Source organism: Panulirus ornatus, chromosome 59 (genome assembly GCF_036320965.1).
Source record: "Panulirus ornatus isolate Po-2019 chromosome 59, ASM3632096v1, whole genome shotgun sequence".
Classification (NCBI taxonomy): Eukaryota; Metazoa; Arthropoda; class Malacostraca; order Decapoda; family Palinuridae; genus Panulirus; species Panulirus ornatus.
This window is the reverse complement of record NC_092282.1, coordinates 15,792,561-15,818,604: the sequence shown is the minus strand read 5'-3', so window position 1 is coordinate 15,818,604 and position 26,044 is coordinate 15,792,561. Positions and strand designations below refer to the sequence as shown.

Below are 26,044 nucleotides of genomic sequence, written 5' to 3'. Positions count from 1 at the left end.
TTAACGTTATTTTCAGTATAATTTGAGGAACGTGTTACTGTCATGGTCGCTCGTCTGCAACAGTCCAGTAAGGTGGGCTCTGAGTGTTCACGTGTGCAGTGTTTTTTTGCTTATGTTAGCAGAGACGGCACGGGCTGCTGAGGCCCTACTCAAGGCCATCCCATTAACGCTAATATCTATTCATTTATTATACTTAGTTGCCGTCTCCCGCGATAGCGAGGTAGGGCAAGGAAACAGACGAAAGAATGGCCCAACCCCCCCCCATACACATGTATATACATACACGTCCACACACGCACATATACATACTTATACATTTCAACGTATACATACATATGCATACACAGACATATACATATATACACATGAACATATTCATACTTGCTCCCTTCATCCATTCCCGTCGCCACCCCGTCACATATGAAATGGCACCCCTCTCCCCCTACGCGCGCGCGCGAGGTAGCGCTAGGAAAAGACAACAAAGACCACATTCGTTCACAAACAGTCTCTAGCTGTCATGTGTAATGCACCGAAACCACAACTCCCTTTCCACACCCAGGTAACTATTTTATCGCCAAACCCTTAGGGGTGGATGAACAGCTGGGTAGAGACTATGGACCGACTACCACAACCAGGATTCGAACCTAATGCTCACGACCCTGGTCGGCCAGTGAATGCGTCACAGTCAGGTACGCTAACCGCTACACCACGACTATCTAAACCCCTCAGGAGTTAAGAACCAAATTCTTACACATAATTTATCCGTACATCTCTGTCTTACAGAAGAGACAAACGAATAATTCAATGAATCTCCAACGAGTCCAGTTGATAGTCCTCTTGTCTGTTTTACCTTACCAAATACCACATTTCTCCTCGTGGTACAAGCGCCACACACACACACATACACACACAGTGAGAGTGGATGTGGTCCTCAGTAATTATCCTGGACGCTTGAAGATGGTGCTCAAAGATGGTTCGGTCGGTGAGAGTGGTAGGTAGGTAGGTAGGCTGACGCTGGCGGGCCTCACTATGACGCGCCGAAAACCCTGGCAGCTGATAGGCCTGAAGCCTTACACAACCGACCAATTAACCAGCCTTATCGACGACTCCCCCTACACTTGCCACAAACTTCCCGCCGAAGTGTACGTAGCAGCCACCTCTAGCTCAGGTCCCCAGGGTCATGAGCGTTGCGACACCCACTGTATCATACGATACGATTTTCTCGTGTATTTAAAAAAGGTGTGTGACTCTGACCACTCTGTAAGATATCAATCCATATTACATGCACTTCTGAATATATATATATATATATATATATATATATATATATATATATATATATATATATATATATATATATATATATATACATATATATATTAGAAAGGATCACAATTTTGCGCGTGATCATGATATTCCTATGAGTCCACGGGGAAAATGAAACACGAATAGTTCCCAAGTGCACTTTCGTGTAATAATCACATCATCAGGGGAGACACAAGAGAGAAATATAACAGTCAGTTGATATACATCGAAGAGACGAAGCTAGGACGCCATTTGGTAAACATGTGATAGTCTAAAACATATGTTTTTGTCCAAAACATATGTTTTGGATAAAATCCACACACACACACATATATATATATATATATATATATATATATGTGTGTGTGTGTGTGTGTGTGTGTGTGTGTGTGTGAGAGAGAGAGAGAGAGAGAGAGAGAGAGAGAGAGAGAGAGAGAGAGAGAGAGAGAGAGAGAGAGAGAGAGAGAGAGAATAATAATGATGATCAATATATTCTTATGATTATTCTGTCACTTTTAGTTCCAGACTTATAAAGTATATTCCAGTTCGGGCCTTACATGAGCTGTGCTTAAAAGCACTTCTGGCGTTGGTCAATAAGCAGTCTGTCTGGTTATTAATTCTTACATCTGGGCAGAAAACCAGTTCTGGCGTCATTTACATACATCACGAACAACAAAGGTCTTAAGCTCGAGCCTTGCGGCATCTCACTGGTAACCCTCAACCCATCTGGAGAAGGCTGGCTTCTCCTTCGTTGCCTTACCACTGTGAGATAATCTTATATCCATCAGAGGAGCTTTCCCCTTTATGACTGCCTGAGACTCCAAGTATCTTACTAACTGAAGTGATACAGTAAAACGTCTTCTGACACTTCAAGAAAAGAGAATCCAATCATTCATCTCTCTTGTCTAAAACGGGACTCACTCTTACGTGAAACACTAAAAGATTCTTTATCAGCGACTACCTTTCCTTGACCACACATGTATGTCTCTTACTTAGGCAGTCTCTTCCCTGCTAATAATGATACATGTACTTTTCGATTATCTTTTCTAATATTTTACAGACTATACTCGTCAGCGAGACTGTACTCTATGTCAGGGCAAATTTCCGATTTCCTTTCCTGCGATATTTCTTCAACATCTTTAATGGCGTGTTGTTTCTGTACATACACTAAGGACACATGAAGGGATTTCATTGGGACTATACGTCTCATGTGGGGCGAGAGCCTTTAGTCTTCTTATGTCATGAGCATTCCTATTGCTTCCACGTCCTCTTCTCCATCCTAACTCAATGGTGTTGAGGCTAAACTGTTCTGTGAATACACTGTTAATCTTGTCATCTTTTAGGCTGATGAGTTGTCCTTTAACCGATGATTTCCTTCATATATCTTCATGGAAACGTTGTGGATTCTCTGCTGACGTTCACAAAATTCTTTTTAAAGTTTCTCTGGCCCCGTTTCCTCATCTCGCCGTATTCACACCTCGCGCTCTTATACTTTCACAGACCGGTTGCTTTATGTGACGTTAATACACACCCCACAAGCTACGTTCTGATATCTTCCACTGAATCATCTCTTCTTTTCTAACCTTCCCTAACTGACCCGAGACCAAAGGCACCCATGCTTTACCTCCTTCATTATAGATCTTACAAAACCTTACAAAAGATGGGCTATACCTCGGCTATCTAATTCCACTTCCCTGTTTACATCAGAGAGAAACCGTTCAGCTCTGAGCAGTTTCCACGATTCTCTTCCCTTCTTTAAGTCTGATGTCAACTCTAACCCTCTTTTGATGTCCTCATTGGCAACTTCATCTAACAGGAACACTTCATGATCACCTTCACCAGCTGGTGGATCATATGCTATATCAAAAATCTCTTTCTAAATATGTGTCAATATAAGATCTGGCATAATTGGTGTAACAGCGCCTTTAGCAGTTTTGCGCTCAAGCGATATGCTGAAACAAAGACGTTCTCCTGTATATTGTCCAAGAACACTCGTGTCTTGATGACCATCGGTCGCCATGAGAGTCGAAGTTCTCCGAGTCTCTTTCTATGTAACGATCACCTCCCGCTGTTCCAAACCTGACCAGCTTTCTGGAGTACATGTCTCGTTGCGTCCAGTACCCCAACCTGATCGTTACTTCAATACTTTTTCATTGAATATTTGCACTAGTTCATTGCAATGCTCCGGACGATTACATATCATCAACACCACTAGGCAAGTTTTTTCCCCCTACACTTACTCTTCCCATTATGTATTGTCTGAATGGCCCATCCATCATCATTTCCCGCCAATCCTTCTGTAAGACCTCATCATCTCTTTCCCTCCTAACTATCATGTAAACTTTCGGACAAATGAGGTTGGATCTTATCTCTCCGGCAAGTTTCTTCTCCACAGCTACAACAATATCTGGTATGGTCTCCCGAAGTTGGGTCCTTGAATTCCATCCGATGCCTTTCCGTCTACACTACCAGTCCTCCTGCATCTGTATCTATTACCTTCAATCTTGAGTCTCGTATAATCTTAAGGGTTCCTGGCTCTCCGGAGGTCGTGGCTGGGCTGTGTTCTTCTCTACTCCTCTGCTTGTGTCCCCTGGTATGTCGTCTGACTCTCCTCTACTTATCCCAGGCTCCTCACTTGGTCCATCAGCTCTGATCTATACGCTACTGGTGTACTTACTGTCAGCAAGTCCCCTATCCTGCAACAGAACTTCGTAGCTAAACCACACCACACTGAACGTTACCTTTATAGGACATCCCCTAACCTCCTCATTGTATCTTGCCACTCTTCATATATCCTTTACCTCGAGCAACGCATTCGGCATTTCTATAGCCTGAAGCAGTTTCTTCTAAGTTCTCCTTGGATAGCTATCATGTGTGTGTATGTGTGTGGTATCAACTAATCCAGGCTAAGAGTTATGATATTGTATACTTAGACTTAATTAAGGCTTTTGACAGAGTACCTCATGAGCGTCTGCTTAGAAATATAGCAGCACACGGCATCGAGGGTTGTGTATTCAATTGGAATAGGGCGTGGCTCACTGACAGAAAACAGAGGGGTATGCATCAACGGAGTTACATTGGACTGGGGCAATGTAGCCAGCGGTGTTCCTCAGGGGTCAGTCTTGGGACCGCTCTTGTTCGTTATATACATTAACGATTTGGATATGGGAATAACCAGCGACTTGAGTAAAATTGCCGATGATGATATAATAGAGGCCAAAATTGACTCAGATGAAAATATTGTGAATTTGCAGAGGGACTTGCATAGATTATCAGAATGGGCGGGTACATGGAGAATGGAATTCAACATAGATAAATGCACAAATTTTAGAGTGGGTTAAAGATAGGAACAGTGATTACAAACTGGACAATATTACTATTGGTAAAACAGAATGCGAAGGAGATTTAGAGGTACTGGTGAGCAAGGATCTTAAGCCGCGGCAACAAGGTATTAAAGTGTGTAATAAGGTTAATAGGATGTTAGGGTTCATTACTAGGATTGTTAGTAATAAAACTCAGAGTATCTTTATCTTGCGTTGGTGAGACCACATTTGGATTATGCTGTACAGCTTTGGGCTCCATACTATGCAGTTGATATAGATTGTTTGGAGAGAGCACAAAGGCGCATGACAAAAATGATCCCTAGAATTAGAAACCTCACTTATGAAGAAAGGTTAAAGAGACTGAATTTACACTCAAGAGTAGGAGGGCTGGAGGGGATATGACTGAAGTTTTGAAGTGGGTGAAGGGCATTAATAAAGAAACATGAATAAAGTTCTTAGAATGGCGCCACCGGATGGGACAAGAAATAATGGATCCAAAGAAAAAAGTAGATTCAGGTCGGATGTGGGTAAATATTGGCTCGGGAATAGGGTAACAGATTTATGGAACAAGCTGCCCAGTACAGTAGTGGAAGCTAAGTCTTTAGGCAGCTTTAAACGAAGGTTGGATGTGTTTATGGGTTCATTCAGGCGTTTGGTTGTACAGTGGACAGACTCAGGACCCGCCTAGCATAAGCCAACAGGTCTCTTGCAATGGCCGTATTTCTTATATTCTTATCATCATCTTTCACCCGTATGTCCTGCGCAGTCGCGTGACGTGGACACACGGGACACATATGCGACTGCTGCAACGAGTCTACATGAGTCATCTCACCGCCATCATGAAGGTCGGCTGGCAGGACACGACCACTAACCTGGCAGTCTTGCAAAACCCAAACACCACCAACACAAGGGCGCCATGCTGGTGAAGACCTGGTTACCATGGATGGAGACTGGCCAAATCATCTGACATGCTGATTAACACGATATGATGAACAGAAATAAGGGGCACAGAAGGAAAATCCACCCCTCAAAAAAAGAAAGAAAAACATTCAGAAAGCCAGCCTGTTGTTGCACAGCCTGCAGCTGTGTCGTGTCAAACTCTGTATGTCGGAATAAACCGCCATAGAGAGAGAAAGACACACACACACACACACACACCATCCAGGCGACCCATCACCAGAGCAGCAGCAGTCGACAAGCTGCCAGGGAACAGCATCACCACTTTATACCATCCTCCTGACCTTCACAGCCATCTGCCTCACCCCGGTAACTGATGCACTCACAGCCACACGACAGACAATAACAGTAAGCCAACCAACCTCACCGTCCACGCCAAGGACTTCCACCAACATGAGGTAGCATACACCACACCATGGCCAGCATACACCACACCATGGCCAGCGTCCACCACACCATGGCCAGCATACACCACACCATGGCCAGCGTCCACCACACCATGGCCAGCGTCCACCACACCATGGCCAGCGTCCACCACACCATGGCCAGCGTCCACCACACCATGGCCAGCATACACCACACCATGGCCAGCGTCAACCACACCATGGCCAGCGTCCACCACACCATGGCCAGCGTCCACCACACCATGGCCAGCGTCCACCACACCATGGCCAGCGTCCACCACACCATGGCCAGCGTCCACCACACCATGGCCAGCGTCCACCACACCATGGCCAGCATACACCACACCATGGCCAGCGTCAACCACACCATGGCCAGCGTCCACCACACCATGGCCAGCGTCCACCACACCATGGCCAGCGTCCACCACACCAAGAGCCAGCAGTGACCACTCCATGAGGCAACAATGAACACATCAGGGGGTAGCAGTGACCACACCATGAGGCAGCAGTGACCACACCATGAGGCAGCAGTGAACACATCATGGGGCAGCAGTGACCACACCATGGGGCACCAGTGTCCACACCATGAGGCAGTAGTGAGCATAACACAGAGCAGCAGTGACCACACCATGGGGCAGCAGACCACACCATGAGGCGCCAGTGAACACACCATGGGGCAGCAGTGACCACACCATGAGCACCAGTGAACACACTATGGAGCAGCAGTGACCACACGATGGAGCAGCAGTGACTACACGATGAGGCAGCACAACAGTGTGGTGGAGACGGAAGCAGCCTGAGAGGCTAGTTATGATCCTTAAGGCCAAACTGACTTACCTTTTCTGTGTGCAAATATGAAGTCGTCTAGGCCGATCTGCCCGCCTAAAAGTTTGGTCATGTCAACCTTGTGTGTGTTGAGCGTGCAGAACAGGATCTGGAACAAGGGAAACAACACATTAATGTCTTGCTGATGCCCACAGACAACACTACACTCACATTACCATGGTAAACACCACCATTAATCACCTCCTTAAATATCACTTCTAAGACAATTATAAAACACCAAAATCTTGCAAGCGTTCGTTTCATAACACTGTGTCATGAATCGTAACTTCATTAAGCTCTGGGATCGACTTCCTGCATCACGTCTTCCAATTAAGTGAAACTTGGCAATGATTGTCTTCAATCATGGAAGACGTGATGAGATCGCGAGCTCTGCCATCCACCCCCCGGGAACTAAGGACATGTTTAACGGAGGAGCGTTACGTGCAGCAACGGACGAACACAACAGCAGAAGGAAGTCTTGATGCAGCGACAGACTAACACGAGTGAAATACTAACGTGTACTTGACACACAAACATACACATCATCATCACCAGTGTGAGTACTGCTAGAGCGATACAACCAAGTTCTTCATTTCTGATCAAGTTGAACATGTGAAGCGTAGCCACCACCAGAGAGTTGTGAGAAGGTGGACGAAGAAGGATCCATACCTTAACAGTGTTGCAACACTCACTCAGGACGAACCTTCCATATAACATGATGAGTGCTACACTTTACACTGGACAGGAGGAACATTACTGACGAATGACATGTTTGACACAAGGCTTATATAAACAAACCGTGCATGGAGGGAGAGAGAGAGGCAGCAGGGACGACAGGCATTATACATATATCCTGGTTTGTCGTACGGCCGCCAGGGAGGATGTGGGAGCGGCGGCGGCAGCTGGCCCGGATGTTCTGCTGGCACGGACGGCGGGGTGGGTCGGTCGGCCGCCTTGGTGATGAACCAATGACACACTGATGTCCTCACTCAGCTGCTCCCTCCCTTCCCTCTTCTTTCATAATACATGTGTATCAGTTCCCAGCCACAGACCCCGTGGTGGCTATCCACTAGCCACAGCTCTGTGGTGGCCAGCCTGTAGCCACAGCTCTGCGGTGGCCAACCTCTAGCCACAGCTCTGTGGTGACCAGCCACTAGCCACAGCTCTGTGGTGACCAGCCACTAGCCACAGCTCTGTGGTGACCAGCCACTAGCCACAGCTCTGTGAGAGCCCAGCCACTAGCCACAGCTCTGTGGTGACCAACCACTAGCCACAGCTCTGTGGTGGCCAGCCTCTAGCCACAGCTCTGTGGTGGCCAGCCACTAGCCACAGCTCTGTGATAGCCAGCCACTAGCCACAGCTCTGTGGTGACCAACCACTAGCCACAGCTCTGTGGTGGCCAGCCTCTAGCCACAGCTCTGTGGTGGCCAGCCTCTAGCCACAGCTCTGTGGTGGCCAGCCTCTAGCCACAGCTCTGTGGTGACCAGCCACTAGCCACAGCTCTGTGGTGGCCAGCCACTAGCCACAGCTCTGTGGTGGCTAGCTACTAGGCACAGCTCTGCGCTGTCCTGGCCTCATCCACATGCTTCACGGACTCGCCTAAAGACCAAAGATCGGGTGATACTGAAAGAGGAAGACACGAACGGCTCAGCGTGATGAAGTGGGTTACCACCACAAGTCTCGCTCCAAGACCTCGTAGCTTTATCAGCTCACCTGGTCAGCTGATGTCATCCCCCCTGGCGCCCGTCTTCGCTGTCTGTCTGAGAAGAATAAACTTTGAACATTTCAGTCTCCTCAGAGCCAACGAATCTCTCCAGACGTCGTCTGTAGATGGTTCTTTACCCAATTTCCTTATGTCACACTGATCTGACATCCAATATGGCCGCCAAAGGGTAAAACGGTCCTGGATTTGACTGAAAATTTTGAAAAAAAATAAACTCTTGTCGGAAACTAACGGGACACCAAAATTCTACGTGACTGACTGACTGACTGACTGACGGTGGCTCGTCTACTGAATCACTTCATATCTCGCGCCGCTCTGACGCCCAATATGGCCGCCCGTCGCTAGTCGCGATCAAGTCGAAAATTTCAAATCCGCATCTTTAATTATTCCTTTTTCCGGGCAAGTTGCGTACGGTCGCCACAGGTGTTCCTTGCATTTGAACGATATTTCAAAAAACCTTCTAAGAGCCAATAAAAGATGGCCGGCTCCCAGCCTTCACAAATTAGACCCAGACGTGTTTACCTTGCCTGCGCTATTTACAGCCACGCCACCAGCGACTGAGGCTCACTTGTGTCTCTGGATATGAGATGTATCAGTGACTTGGTGTAGGAGTCACCAAGAAGATCTCCAAAGTGTTATTTGAGGAACACGAGGAAACAAAGGAAGCATACGGCAGCAGCAGCAGCAAGGCTCTTCCATGATTCAAAGTTAAATACATTACTGTAGTGGGCAGAAAGACGTTAAATGGACGCCAACATTGTAGACGTACGTTAAATGGACGCCAATATTGTAGACGTACGTTAAATGGACGCCAATTTTGCAGATGTACGTTAAATGGACGCCAATATTGTAGACGTACGTTAAATGGACGCCAATTTTGCAGATGTACGTTAAATGGACGCCAATTTTGTAGACAAATGCAAAGTAGCGTACGCTGGTGATGATGATGTTCTACACGAATATACAACCGGACCGGTGAGAGATGATCAGAATCACGAACATAAGAAGAAAAACAAACTAATAAATAATCAATCAGTAATAATTTACAATATGTAATAGAGAGGCATCTATTACTTACACTTCAGAATACACATTTCAGTCCTGATCATAAGACTGTAATAAGAGACGAAGAAATAAGAAAACCAGGATAATATATATATATATATATATATATATATATATATATATATATATATATATATATATATATATATATATATCGTCTGTTTCCTTGCGCTACCTCGCGAACGCAGAAGACAGCGACAAAGTATATGATAAAAGAAAAGAAGAAAAAAAAATTATATATATATATATATATATATATATATATATATATATATATATATATATATATATATATATATATATATATATATATATATATAAGCAACTAACATAATGTTGTCATTAGAGAACGTAGACTCCGGGATGCAGTAATATCTAAATTCCTGTATGAAGGGGATACAGTGACCGGACACAAAAGTCAGAAATTAATGAAAGGACTTGGCATAAACGCGGTTATTTTCTTTTAAAGGTAAAGTCATAGAAAACCGGGATAAACTGTCATCACATGACGAAAACGAAGACCATCAATAGATTCAACCCACGGCTTGACAGATACTTGAATAATATAGGTTATCAATGAATGTTTGCTCAAGAATGACACTACGGTGTTCACGTATTTCCAATTATTTTTCTTTTTAGAACACTGGTTCAATATCTTTTTACCCACAGTCTCCAGTGGATGAAGTGAGACTAAAACGTACTTTCCATTCATTTTTTTTTTCCCCCTATAAAACGTCCAGGTCAGTATACTCTCTCCATAATACATGGTTCTTCCTTGGAGCGGTTTACCTGCCGGATGGGATGACGGAGGATATGGTGGGTGGGGAGGAGCCTTCTGCTGTTACTATCCTACGTCCATCTATAGTGGTGGGTGGGGAGGAGCCTTCTGCTGTTACTATCCTACCTCCATCTATAGTGGTGGGTGGGGAGGAGCCTTCTGCTGTTACTATCCTACCTCCATCTATAGTGGTGGGTGGGGAGGAGCCTTCTGCTGTCCTATCCTGCCTCCATCTATAGTGGTGGGTAGGGAGGCGCCTTCTGCTGTCCTATCCTGCCTCCATCTATAGTGGTGGGTGGGGAGGAGCCTTCTGCTGTCCTATCCTACCTCCATCTATAGTGGTGTGTGGGGAGGAGCCTTCTGCTGTCCTATCCTGCCTCCATCTATAGTGATGGGTGGGGAGGAGCCTTCTGCTGTCCTATCCTACCTCCATCTATAGTGGTGGGTGGGGAGGAGCCTTCTGCTGTCCTATCCTACCTCCATCTATAGTGGTGTGTGGGGAGGAGCCTTCTGCTGTCCTATCCTGCCTCCATCTATAGTGGTGGGTGGGGAGGCGCCTTCTGCTGTCCTATCCTGCCTCCATCTATAGTGATGGGTGGGGAGGCGCCTTCTGCTGTCCTATCCTGCCTCCATCTATAGTGATGGGTGGGGAGGCGCCTTCTGCTGTCCTATCCTGCCTCCATCTATAGTGGTGGGTGGGGAGGAGCCTTCTGCTCTACTATACTGTCTCCATCTATATACAGTAGGAATGTGATATACCACTACTGTCCCCCAGCAGATAACCTCGCCATAGACCACTGGATCTCCTGTTATCTGCCTTTCCCACGTGGTGGTCCCACCCTCGGCTACACCCCCCTTGGTGGCTAGCCCGCCCCCAGCAGCCACACTCTCGTGGTGGTTAAACCCGACCGCTTCGTATGGCTTGGTTCGGCCCACTCATGACACGTCACCTCCCACCCCCCTTTATTCCACACCGCTCCAATTCTCTTTATCCCATGCACGCCTCACACCCTCCTGCATGTTCAGGCCACGACTATTTGCTAGCCCCCATCCACAATCCCGTAAAGGCCAGCTTCCAGCATTATTTTTTTTTTTTTACGTTGGAGGCTCAGTCACGGACAAAAGTCCACGTCAGGGCCGAGCCTTAATTGAAATACAGAGAGAATTATGGAAGGGAATAAGAAGAGAAAAGGGAAAGTAGTCAGGAATTTTGGAGGAAGTGAAAAACCTGTCTTTTGAAATGTGCCAGGTCATAGATAATGAGAAGTTAAGAGTGTTCCAAAGCTTCGAGGTGTAGGGAAAGACACAGTTATCAAAACAGCCCATCCTTGAGATGCCAACGACCACACAGTAATCACGTGACGCAGCAGCTTGCTGAGTATTGCGTGGTGGTCTGACTAGTGGTGAGGGCACACACACACAAAAAAAAGCCAGCTCATTATCACAGCCGTAAAACTCTCCTGAGGATCCCAGGCGGGTAGTGAATACATAAGACACGGTACATCCTCCAGTCAACTGTCACTAGGCCCAGCAGACTACTGTCCAGGTTGTTCCCTTTCTAAGCACTGCTCATCTCAGCCAGAAAACACCTCGAACTGCAAACTTCATTACCTATAGACAGACGAGCAACGTTTACATTTGTGTACCACAGAGAAACATTTGACCTACTACATATCAGACATTTACCACATACACGACCTGCAGTTTGCAGAGCAACAGAACTCTGGATGAGACACAAAGCAGTGTGGGTACCGGGGCCTCGTCTGAGGCACACACTGCTCCCACCACCGTCTGTGGGCTGGCCTCGCTAACCTTACTCCTGCACCTGTTCGGTCGCTCACTGCCTCCACTAGTTTACGTACCATTCAGTCTATTTGTAATAACTATGGCGTACGTATACAAACACACTCATATACATTATATGTATATTACTGTACATGAGAGTGAGAGTGATATGGTGACGAAGCCCTCGTCTGTATCTTTATCGACGAAAACAAATAACATGATTCACGTTATGAATCTGATAACACAATCAGTCCAGAGAACTGCGAGGCTCCGACACACTCACCCTCCTACCACAAGGCCCAAGCTATGAGGCCATCGCACTCTTGACCATACCCCTCCTACCCCAGACCCTATGTGAACCCCATGATCACTACAGTCCGGCTTCCATGTATGTTGGCCAGGCGGGTCATCTTCACACGGTCGTGAACGAGGGAAAGTTTGAAGACAAACAAGAACTCTTAACGTAACTGGTGGACCGACCCACACATACGACATTGCTGGCACAGGGGGTTCCACAGGGAGAGTTGGTATCTGTTAACGGCGAGCGACAGAGGCAAGGATAAAACACGCCCGAGTCATGGCCATCAAGGAGGATAAGAGAAAGGATGAAGAAATTATTCACAGCTCATCTAGTGTTCGTACACCCGACTTCCTGAGATGGGTTGGAGGAGGAGGAGGAGGGGAACATCAAAGCAAGAAGGTCCACAGCTCCGTCGTTCAAGTTTGAGGCAACATGACGCTTGATCCTCGTGTGGTTGGTCATCACACAGAAACTGTGGGAAGCAGCAGTTAGATGCGAGTCACGGGTCCAAGCCTTGGTGGGAGGGATACATGAAGACAGCTCACCAGCGTAGCGGCCAAAACGATACTTGTAGAATATGGTGAGGCAATGCAGCATCACGGCGGACAGAGGGGGATGGCTGGAGGGAGGTGACACACCTGGGGAATTAATACGACGGAAGGTTTCTGATGGCACTCTGGCTGATACACAGGTGGAGGCAGGGTCATCCCATGTGAGCAGTATACTCCATACTGGGACCAGTAAAAGCTCAACAGACATGACATAACTAGTTACATGAGACATACGGCAGCTATGTTAACACTCCCTGGTGTTTAGAAATCTGATCTTACGCTGTTTATTTTGTAGGATTTCGAGGCTGGAAAGGAAGACATGATAATGTTCAATAGATTCACATTACAGCAGGGATGATCTATGGCGTCTCTCAATCTATCGGAATGAAAAGTGTGACAAATAGAGAGAGAGATATAGGTAGGACTGCACTTTTGCACATCTGAATTTGGCCAGGTTTCTGCTTCCACATTCCGAGATGTTGCTCAAATCCAGATCAAGAAAGATCGGTTCAGGACGCGAAAGAGGAGCATCGGAGAGAGGAGGGAAGGAATGAGATGAAGTATTTAGAGTGGACTCATCATCAGCATGACAGTGAATAAGGTTAGAGAGAGAGAGAGAGAGAGAGAGAGAGAGAGAGAGAGAGAGAGAGAGAGAGAGAGAGAGAGAGAGAGAGAGAGAGAGAGAACCATCTATGGAGGCAAGAAAGAGAGCAGGTGACAATCTGTCATTCCCAGGTATCCTAAGTTCCTGACCCATCCCTGCTCACCTGTATCCTCCTACCCATCCGTCTTCACCTGTATCCTCCTACACATCCTGCCCCCACTCGTATCCTACCCTATTTCCCTTCCCCACCCACTTGCATACTGACGCATCCCTTCCTGACTGTAGAACCCTGTTTGACACCATTGCTAATAGAGTAAGAGTGGTAAGGTGCCACCTCAATGATGGATAGGCTAGAGGGGAGGTTATGCTTAAGGGAACGGAGAGAATAAGACAACCCAAAGGAAAGGAAATCTGGAAAGCTAAGACTTATGTCACATCTTGGCAGATGATCTGCAGGTGTTGAGGGTCACAGTGAGGAGTGTGGGAGGTGAGAGTAACCCGACAAACTCAACGGAAACAAATGATTCACATAACTCAGGACAACACGGTTTCAGGCAGGGTAGACAGACCTTGCCTCTCTCTCTCTCTCTCAGCGGCTTGACCAGTGAGATAAGACTGTGGAGGCAATGAAGAACGCGCAGAATGCTGATGTGAAATACGCAGACTTTTGCAAAAGCCTTTGATAAATGTGCTTGTGGTGTCATACGACAGAAAATGACTAAAGATGGAAATAACCATTTCAATAATCCGTTCAATTTACAACAGTTTAGCTCACAAATCACAACAAGTTGTTGTGAATCAGGCTGCTTCCAGTGCCTCCATGGTTAGACGCTCAGTCCCCCAGTGGAACCATACTCGTACCCCATCTGTTCCTGATTCTCATACATAACAGTCACACACAAGAGTCAAAGTTTCATATCATCTGTTGTAGATGATAGTGGGCCTAAATATGAACATCTCATCAACAGATGGTACTGAGACACTACAAACTGATATAAACAAACTTCTTATGGGTTACCGATAATATCATGCTTTTGAATAGGAGGAAAAAATCCAACCTCTTCCTGTAAGGGTAGACTGGAGAATTTAAAAACAATACAGAAGGCCGGGTCGACACAGACACCGTCATATCACAAGCAAACAATGTTAAAGACCTCGGTGTAATAACATGTGACAACATAACCTTCAGCGAGCAAAACGAAGCAACAGTTGTCCCTAATGAAAAAATGGAAGGCTGGATCTTGCGGACTTTCGCGACAAGGGAGGAGCTCGGGTGACGAAACAATTCAAAAACAATATACTTCCACGAATGCAAACAACGGACGCGGCCAAGGATCTGAACTATTGAAAACGACTGAAATCACCGAGTCTGTAATCCCTTGAGCGTGTAGCACGGGAAATGTATATCATCATCTACACTTGGGAAATCAGACGAGGCATCTTTCCCGACCAACACGCAAAAAAAATTCCCGAGTGGCACAACGAGCGTGGAAGACTATAAAACATTACCCACCAAAATCAATATATGCGATAACCTTAATAAGTGAAAATATCATGGCTATCCGGGGCCTAAGACTATTCGAAACATTGCCTGCAGCCATCAGAAACACTGTGGGGTGTTTACATAGTGTACCAGACCAGCCAGGGCTATGGTGGTAACGTGGCCCTGCAGGATGCGACTTCCAACAGCCTGCTTGATCAACGATGTAAATCAGCAGCTTGTGTTTAGCCCAAGTTGTGGGGTGACAGAAGACCTCCAAAGTCAAGGCTACATTCCTGTACGCTAGTGTTGGTAAGAGTCATTCGGTGAGGGTGATGGTAAGACTGCCTCAGTGAGCGAGCCGTGTAACCAGTGGGGTGTGCGTCTGTCAGCCTCACCCCATGAGAGCAGCCGCCAGACCCTCATCACCTCGTCATTTAGTTTAGAATGAGAGGCAACGCATGTTAATGTCGAAGGCTCTGATGATAGACCAGAGGCCCGCCTCATGAAGGCCAGGCCTTGATGGAAATACGCGAGGGGTTGTAAAGACATAGTTAGAGAGAGAGAGAGAGAGAGAGAGAGAGAGAGAGAGAGAGAGAGAGAGAGAGAGAGAGAGAGAGAGAGAGAGAGAGAGAGAGAGAAGAAGGAAGAGTTTTGGATGAAGTGCAAAATCTGTCTTTTAAAGTTCGTGTGGTGCGTCAAGTGTAATCCATTCGTCCTATTTGATTTAGCTCAAAACATGCATAATCCTCTGACGTCACAGAGGACATAAGCTGCAAGGAAGTGTGTGTGTGTGTGTGTGTGTGTGTGTGTGTGTGTGTGTGTGTGTGTGTGTGGAGGACTTGGGAGTCGACAGCGTTCCAACCCTGTCGCTAAAGTCGTACCTCAGGAGGAGAAGAGTTAAGGAGATCCAACCGTCTGTTAGCAAATACCAGAATGGTGTTCAGGTTTACGGATACTGAAAGGTTCAGCAAGGTCGTTCATGTCGTTCATGAGGTCAAAACCAGAATGTTCGTCTCAAGTTTGGTCAACGCAACCTAAACAAACCACTAGAGAGCAGGAAAGATGATTCCAGAATTAAGAGAACCGAGTTACAAGGAAAAGGCGCGAGACCTTGTATCTGCCCCACCTTGGAAGAGAGAAGGTTGAGGGGCTGACCTAACTACCACCTTTAAGTCTTTAAGCAGACTGATGACGTAGACACTGAACAGTGCTTTGAGTGGCGTAAGGATAACACAGCTAGAGGACATAACATGAAATCAAGGAAGAAATTTGTTAATGTGAAAAGTATCTTTATCTCATCCGAGAGTTGGAAGAACTGAACAAAATGACTTGGCTAAAGCAGTCAACATACAGAAACGTACGAAGTTTGTCTGATAGCAGAGAATGTCCAGAAGACGGGGTTCCCACGAGTGTAACACTCCCTCCCCGTACAGTACAAATAGGTAATTACAAACTGGTAAATACACACCCATACCCCAGCAAAGTGTCAAGCATACTCACACTCAGGAGAGAGTCAGACACACCCACACTCCGGCATAGCGTCAGACGCGCCCATACCACCAAACTACACCTGTTGCACTGTACTATACGTACCATCTCACACCCAGTGGCCTCCTCGCCTGCAACCACCACCCCATACCAGCCATCACGGATACACCTGCCATGTGCCACCAGTGCTCCACAATCACACCCTCACCGCAGGTGCCTTGACTTGCTGAGATTCAAAGCCTTCACTCACCATTCACCCCACCCCCCCATGCGCCCTGCACATGCCGCCACCTCACACCGCTTCAAACCTGCCATCGATCGCTGCCCAGCTACCAGCACTGTCATCGTCCTACATTTGTGTCATACACCTACGCCCGCCACCAAGTCAAAGCCCTACGTTTGCAAACACACCTCCTAGCGCCCCTGCCCTACATTTGTTATTATCTGCCCTTACACATGCCACTACACCCCACCTGCCATACCTCACACCACCTGCACCTGCTGCATCTCCCTCCACTTGGCCAAACAGCCACCAAGTCATAGGCATTCAGATTACACCTTCATGAGACTCGGGAATCAACAGAGGAACCCCTCCACACTGGCACCTCTCCCTCTGCGAGGTGCATTCCTGTCGCGCTCTGAGATGTTCATGATTCTAAATAGAGCACGACAGCTTCTAGTTCGGGTAAATAGCGAGAACCACGGCACACGAAGGGGCGTCCAGCCTCCCCTGCGTGCATCCGAGATGAATGTGATCATGCCTGTTGTGGTCAGCTCTGAATGTGCACGTCTGTACAGTGTTCACATTAATGCGTAGGGAGATGTTGAACACATTATACTACCTGGTCAGGAAGGAGGACCGATACTATGGGGTCCAGACGGGTGGACCGATACTACCTGGTCCAGACATTCTTGTCCTACATGAAAGCCTCAAGCACAACGGTACGACCCTTGGGATCGACGGTACGACCCTTGAACTCGACGGTACGATCCTTGAGCTCGACGGTACGATCCTTGAGCTCGACGGTACGACCCTCGGGCTCGACGGCACGATCCTTGAGCTCGACGGTACGACCCTTGGGCTCGACGGTACGATCCTTGAGTTCGACGGTACGACCCCTAAACATGACGGGTACGACTCTTGAGTGTGACCTCCTGGTGTGACCTCTTGGCGTGACCTTTGACCCGCCCACACCTTAAGGATCAGGTCAGAGGTCACTCCGCCGTACTGTAAGGTCGTACCGACGTGCACGGCAGCACCGGTGGGCCACTTGGCAAGACACAAGTCGTACCTTTGGGCGAGGAGAACGTTTCAGGCTTTAAATCTATCACTATGTACAGACACCAGGTCATGCAGACGTGGCTGCAGAGGCCAGCAAATGACCTTGACCCAGCTGACGCTGGCGGCGCGCGTGGGGTCGCTGGGTAACGATCCGTGGGGGTGACGTCTCGCAAATGTTCCTTGCCTGAAAAAAAAAAAAAAAAAAAATCTGCTTCTTCATTCCCCGTATCGTCCCAAACACCTATTTTTCCACTGGACTTTTTAATTCCATGAATTTTTCATCCCCATTTTCTTTCTTCTATTACTTCTGTATGTCCAGGTATCTTCGTGGAGTTCCCTTATGTAAATTCATCTTTCAATTATCATCTCTGGTTCGTCTTTAGTGATCTTCACTTCCATGAACGTCTCTTTTACATTTTCTAATTCGAAACCTTTCAGGTTCTTATACTTTATACAGTAGATATGTCTCGTGACGTTGTAGCTGGTCAGGACCCAGCCAGCCGCCAGGCTCGAGTGAGGATAGACATGCCACCGTCAACTACCAGGCCTCACACCACTCAAGTGTGTGGCTCGGTCAGTCACTGACGTGGTATTGTGATGGTCTCTTTAGTCGTCGTCTCGTCTGCCCCGGGTGATTATAACTTCCTTGCTGACAAGCGATCAAGTCTTACGACACTTATAGCAGGAAGTTACAACCAACCCGGGGGAAAAAAAAAACAAAAGAGCGACGTGGTCTGGTTCACAGACAGTTGAAGGTGACGCCTTTGGGGAGGAGGAGGAGGGGTGAGGGGGAGTTTGCTGGAGTGTTGTTGGTGATTTTGACTAAAGGCAGGACGGGTTTTGTAGGAGCTGAAGCACTTTGGAGAGGTTTGTAGGAGGGTTCTTGGAGGCGATGACTAGGGGAACGGGCTTTTGTAGATGCTCGAATCCTTTGGGGAGGGGGTTTGGTATAGAGTGTTCTTGGAAGTGTTGACTAGAAGGACGGAGTCATGTTGGAGGACAGGCCTCTGCGCAGGGTATGTTGGAGGGTTGCTGGGGATACGGCGCTCAGGAGTAATCTGGTAAGACAAGGTAAATAGGGAAGACATAACAGATCCCTGAGGTTCAAACCTGCTGCTCCAGTGTCAACCATTCGTGACGTGTATGTTCGCAGGCGTCTCATCATCATTATTACGTCCTCGATAATCTTGATGGAATCGGTCGCTCTAGCGTTCATTCAACCTGAAGCCGACGCAAGATAATCTTTATGGAGTATTTGTCCTTCCTACTCCTCTACATCATTACCCTCACATTCTTGATGGGTATGATTTGTCCTTTTTTTTCCCTGCCATAAGGTCAACAACAGTTGTGTCAGTACTGGTGTTCATAATGACGGTACCTGTATGTCTTTTGTTCCCCTGAAACCTGATGTGTTAATGTTCCAAGTCTTCATCCTTGGGTCTGTGTATGTACCAAGTCTTTGCTGAAGGTACAGCTCTTACGGCTCAGAAGACATTATGATATATATATATATATATATATATATATATATATATATATATATATATATATATATATATATATATATATATATATATATCTTGGCTTAGTAGAGAGGATTTGTTAAATCTCTAGATTCTGTACATGTAGATATTTATGTCTGCAGATTTCTTTTGTCTTCTGCCTACCGTCGTTTTCCTCGCGACTCCCACCACGGGGCAGCCTTGCCTCCTGCTTCAGGAAAGCCATCAGCAGGACGCGACCAGCACCTCCCGCTCGTCTCCATCTTGCCTCAGAATTTATACATATGTCACGGGCGAGTGGGTTTGTTTACGTGGGTGAGCGATGGTGGCGGCCAGTCAGCCAGGAGAAGTCCAGCCTCCCGTGCTCCTTGTGTGTGTGTGTGTGTGTGTGTGTGTATACACTCGAGGCCATCAAGTGGTATTCACAGCAAGAAACGCGTACTGCCCGAGGTGGACGAGCCAGGATAATCACTTGAAGTGTAGGGATCTGTTGGAAGGCCGTGAGACCTGGAGGAGCGCTGGTGTGTGTGTGTCGCTGTTCGCCTTACCCCCACACCACCCAGCCTGAGTGCCTGGTGGGGCGGCTTTAATGGAAATAATGTATTGACGTCAGTCCAGAGTACAGTGTTAGTGTGTCAGTGGTCAGGCTGGCTGGCTGGCTGGTGGGCGGGTGGGTGGTGTGCATATGTGTGTGTGTGTGTGTGTGTGTTTGTGGGAGGGAGGGAGAGGAGGTGGCAAGGAACCTCACTAAGGTCGGGACTTGAGGATCTGTGTGTGTGTGTTCGTTGTCGACCGTATGCTCTCGAACAAACGATCCCAAATGAAAGTGTCTAACACACAATCGAGTACAAAGTTGCGTCTGTCTAACACCTGCCTCGCACGTCTCACCACAGGGAAGCTATGGATAGGAATCATAATTACAATTTCCCATAATACTTAGTATAACCATGGCTCATCACACGAGTACGATAGCCATCGATCCAGACATGTTTCCGAGCCACAAGCTCAGCGCTGCCTTCACGCAGCTCCACCTTTAACCAGAGATCAACCCGACTGTGGCCACGATATGTACACTGGGCGTCGTCACCTGCTTCGCCCGTAGCCGCCTCTGCCTCTGGTGTCTTCATCGTGGTCTGCGCTGGTCCGGGAGAAGATAACTCGCCCGTCCTTCAGCTGATGAACCGACCTGGCTCTTCGGGGAATACTGATCGTATGAGACGAGAGAGAAAACACACACACACACAGAGGAAGGGAGCGAGTGCCACGGTCCAGTTATGGGTGGAGAAAAGTGACCAGCTAATCGGTCCAGCACCCGAGTCGTCAGCCTGGGACGCAACGGCGGCCCGACGGGTGCTGCAGGACGCAGGCTAGTGAGGAGGAGGAGGAGGAGGAGGAGGAGGAGGAGGAGGAGGAGGAGGAGGAGGAGGAAGAGGAAGAGGAAGAGGAAGAGGAGGAGGAGGAAGAAGAGGAGGAGGAGGCGGAGGAAGCACGTCACGAGGAAAGTCAAGTGAGCAGAGGCTGTCAAGAGCTGGGCTGAAAAGACGTGTAAACATCGGCAGAAACAGAGAAAAGCAAGATGAGAGAGAGAGAGAGAGAGAGAGAGAGAGAGAGAGAGAGAGAGAGAGAGAGAGAGAGAGAGAGAGAGAGAGAGAAAGGAATTCCCATGCGAAAGCTGAGAAAGCCGAGTTGCTGGTCTTTTGACTGGACTATTGCGAGAAGATGGTGAGAGAAGCCACCCAAACACAGAGGTAGTTCCCTGACAAGGAGGACCTCTGACCCCCGCCCATGGTCTGAGTCGCTGGTCTCTGGATAATGACATACGAAACGCGAGCAGAATCCCTCGTCTTCTTTTTCTATCTATTTTAAGGCAGACACTTAGCTTTTTTCATCAATAAGGAAATTCCAAGAAATGTTAAAGGTTACATTAATGCCAAGCGCTCTGACGCAGTCGAGGATACGAATAACAGAATTTTCAAAGGAATTGTCAAGACATATTTTAGACGCTGATATACGAATCAATGGGGTTCGATATCACCGATTTACGAATCAATGGGGTTCGATATCACCGCTTTGACGTTCATCGCTGATTAATAATAAGAATAACAATAATAATGATAAGAATAACAACGGTAATAATGATAATGATAATAATAATAATAATAATTATAATAATAATAATAATAATAACAATAATAATGGTAATGATAATAATATTCATAATGATAATAACAATAATAATAATAATAACAATAATGGTATTAAAAACGGTAACAATAATAATAATAGTAATAACAATAATAATAAAAATAATAATAATAATAACAATAATAATAATAATAATAATAATAATAATAATAATAATAATAATAATAGTAATAATAACAGGAGGGTGGATGTGCTGGAAATGAGATGTTTGAGGACAATGTGTGGTGTGAGGTGGTTTGATCGAGTAAGTAACGTAAGGGTAAGAGAGATGTGTGGAAATAAAAAGAGCGTGGTTGAGAGAGCAGAAGAGGGTGTTTTGAAATGGTTTGGGCACATGGAGAGAATGAGTGAGGAAAGATTGACCAAGAGGATATATGTGTCGGAGGTGGAGGGAACGAGGAGAAGTGGGAGACCAAATTGGAGGTGGAAAGATGGAGTGAAAAAGATTTTGTGTGATCGGGGCCTGAACATGCAGGAGGGTGAAAGGAGGGCAAGGAATAGAGTGAATTGGATCGATGTGGTATACCGGGGTTGACGTGCTGTCAGTGGATTGAATCAGGGCATGTGAAGCGTCTGGGGTAAACCATGGAAAGTTGTGTGGGGCCTGGATGTGGAAAGGGAGCTGTGGTTTCGGACATTATTGCGTGGCAGCTTGAGACTGAGTGTGAACGAATGGGGCCTTTGTTGTCTTTTCCTAGTGCTACCTCGCACACATGAGGGGGGAGGGGGATGGTATTCCATGTGTGGCGAGGTGGCGATGGGAGTGAATGGGGGCAGACAGTGTGAATTGTGTGCATGGGTATATATGTATGTGTCTGTGTATGTATATATATGTGTACATTGAGATGTATAGGTATGTATATTTGCGTGTGTGGACGTGTGTGTGTGTGTATACATTGTGTATGGGGGTGGGTTGGGCCATTTCTTTCGTCTGTTTCCTTGCGCTACCTCGCAAACGCGGGAGACAGCGACAAAGCAAAATAAAATAAAATAAATATAAAATAACAGTATTAGCTGCAACGTAAAAGCTGACCACTTTATATCCAAGTTATCACAATTCCCCAACACTGGCTCTCACATGGCGGCAACGCACGTCTCTTGATACTCTCACAGTCAACAGGTCCACTGGTTCACACTCGTGAGGCAAACCCCAGCCCGTAAGACTTACAGTCATCAGAATACTGGAAATTAATTTTTTTTTATGTTAGTTGAGACGGCACGTACAGCTGAGGCCCTAATCAAGGCCATCCCATTAACAATCATATATATATATATATATATATATATATATATATATATATATATATATATATATATATATCCTAGCATGAGCCAGGTACCCATTTTATCGACCAACCCCTATGAGTAGATGAACAGCTGGGTTGACTGTTGGACCTACTGTCGCAACCAAGATTCGAACCTATGCACTCGACCCTGGGCGGCCCGTGAATGCACCACTGGTCACGATGGAAGAGAAGACACTCCGGTAAGGAGGTGTAGCCTTTAGACTCCACACACCACAGCCTTCTTGACTGGTGGCTGGCACACAGCGCCTCCCGGGATCACAGCAGACGCGCGACTCACCCCAAACACTTGATTCACCAGACATTCTGTATCTTGATATACTCTACGTTCCCTGAACTGAAGACAGTTACCAAGTGCTCTCTCAAGTTCAGCCAGAGTTCAGAACACCTGGTTGTCCCTGTTCGTGGACCTCAACACCTCCAGCGTCATCCCTGAGACCCCCCTATAGCACTATCAGAGCCCCATTTCCTATCAACTCATACCTTTCGAAGGCCTGTGGACCACAATCCCTTTACCTCACAACGCCCATAATGCCTTCAAGTTTCCTTAACAGTGAGTGCGTGAGGGAGGCCCACACAACTCTCTGGTATGATGGCAGTCAACAGTTGGGCCCGAGTGTCATACTTCCTGGGAGGTGGACATCACTGTGCTGACCAAGCGTGTGGCGGGGGACCATATGCCGTGCTGCCTCACACGACGCCATCCACCTCCTCCTCCTCCAGTTGTTAGTGCAGCTGCAGCAAGCAAACTCAGCCAGACATCAGCTCTACGTGGAACAGACACAGCAGCGGCAGACCCGACATCACGTCAAGAGACAGTGGAACAAACACAACAGCAGCATCAACACAAACAACACCTCAGGACCCAGTGGAACAGGACAGTGATGCAGCAGCAACAGACACAACACCACAACAAGACCCAGTGGAACGGACACAACACCACATCAAGACACAGTGGAACAGACACAACACCACATCAAGACCCAGTGGAACGGACACAACACCACATCAAGACACAGTGGAACAGAACAGTGAAGCAGCGTCAACAAACACAACAAGACATCAAGACACAGTGGAAGAGACACAACAGCAGCAGCAACAGACCCAACAACACATCAAGGCCCAGTGGAATACACAGTGAAGCAGCCGTGGACAAGCACCAACAGAGGAATATGTAAATACAATACACACAGCAGCTGTGGCACCAGTGGCGGTCTGTCCAACGCTAACCTGGTCAAGGACACACATGCTGCCTCACGTCCCTCCCTCAACCACCATCATCCCTGTGTACCACCACACTCACCACCTACCACCATCATCCTGGTGTACCACCACACTCACCACCTACCACCATCATCCTGGTGTACCACCACACTCACCACCTACCACCATCATCCCTGTGTACCACCACACTCACCACCTACCACCATCATCCTGGTGTACCACCACACACACCACCTACCACCATCATCCTGGTGTACCACCACACTCACCACCTACCACCATCATCCTGGTGTACCACCACACACACCACCTACCACCATCGTCCTGGTGTACCACCACACTCACCACCTACCACCATCATCCTGGTGTACCACCACACTCACCACCTACCACCATCATCCCTGTGTACCACCACACACACCACCTACCACCATCATCCTGGTGTACCACCACACTCACCACCTACCACCATCATCCTGGTGTACTACCACACACACCACCTACCACCATCATCCCTGGTGTACCACCACACTCACCACCTACCACCATCATCCCTGGTGTACCACCACACTCACCACCCACCACCATCATCCCTGTGTACCACCACACTCACCACCTACCACCATCATCCTGGTGTACCACCACACTCATCACCCACCACCATCATCCTGGTGTACCACCACACACACCACCTACCACCATCATCCTGGTGTACCACCACACTCACCACCTACCACCATCATCCTGGTGTACCACCACACTCACCACCCACCACCATCATCCTGGTGTACCACCACACACACCACCTACCACCATCATCCTGGTGTACCACCACACTCACCACCCACCACCATCATCCTGGTGTACCACCACACTCACCACCTACCACCATCATCCTGGTGTACCACCACACTCACCACCTACCACCATCATCCTGGTGTACCACCACACTCACCACCCACCACCATCATCCTGGTGTACCACCACACTCACCACCCACCACCATCATCCCTGTGTACCACCACACTCACCACCTACCACCATCATCCTGGTGTACCACCACACTCACCACCTACCACCATCATCCTGGTGTACCACCACACTCACCACCCACCACCATCATCCTGGTGTACCACCACACTCACCACCTACCACCATCATCCTGGTGTACCACCACACTCACCACCCACCACCATCATCCTGGTGTACCACCACACTCACCACCTACCACCATCATCCTGGTGTACCACCACACTCACCACCTACCACCATCATCCTGGTGTACCACCACACTCACCACCCTACCACCATCATCCTGGTGTACCACCACACTCACCACCTACCACCATCATCCTGGTGTACCACCACACTCACCACCTACCACCATCATCCTGGTGTACCACCACACTCACCACCTACCACCATCATCCTGGTGTACCACCACACTCACCACCTACCACCATCATCCTGGTGTACCACCACACTCACCACCTACCACCATCATCCTGGTGTACCACCACACTCACCACCTACCACCATCATCCTGGTGTACCACCACACTCACCACCTACCACCATCATCCTGGTGTACCACCACACTCACCACCCACCACCATCATCCTGGTGTACCACCACACTCACCACCCACCACCATCATCCTGGTGTACCACCACACTCACCACCTACCACCATCATCCTGGTGTACCACCACACTCATCACCCACCACCATCATCCTGGTGTACCACCACACTCACCACCTACCACCATCATCCTGGTGTACCACCACAGTCATCACCCACCACCATCATCCTGGTGTACCACCACACTCACCACCTACCACCATCATCCTGGTGTACCACCACAGTCATCACCACCACCATCATCCTGGTGTACCACCACACTCACCACCTACCACCATCATCCTGGTGTACCACC

The 26,044-nt window shown here is 47.6% G+C and overlaps 1 protein-coding gene across 1 annotated transcript in view; it reads right to left on the bottom strand.

Annotated features, from left to right (window-relative positions):
* The window catches only part of kermit (PDZ domain-containing protein GIPC-like protein kermit), a 172,851-nt gene that overhangs the window by 43,921 nt on the left and 102,886 nt on the right, over nucleotides 1-26,044 (bottom strand). Inside the window, exon 2 of the mRNA XM_071696135.1 lies at nucleotides 6,827-6,923. Coding sequence (XP_071552236.1) covers nucleotides 6,827-6,923 — 97 coding nt within the window. The remainder of the gene's footprint in view (nucleotides 1-6,826; nucleotides 6,924-26,044) is intronic.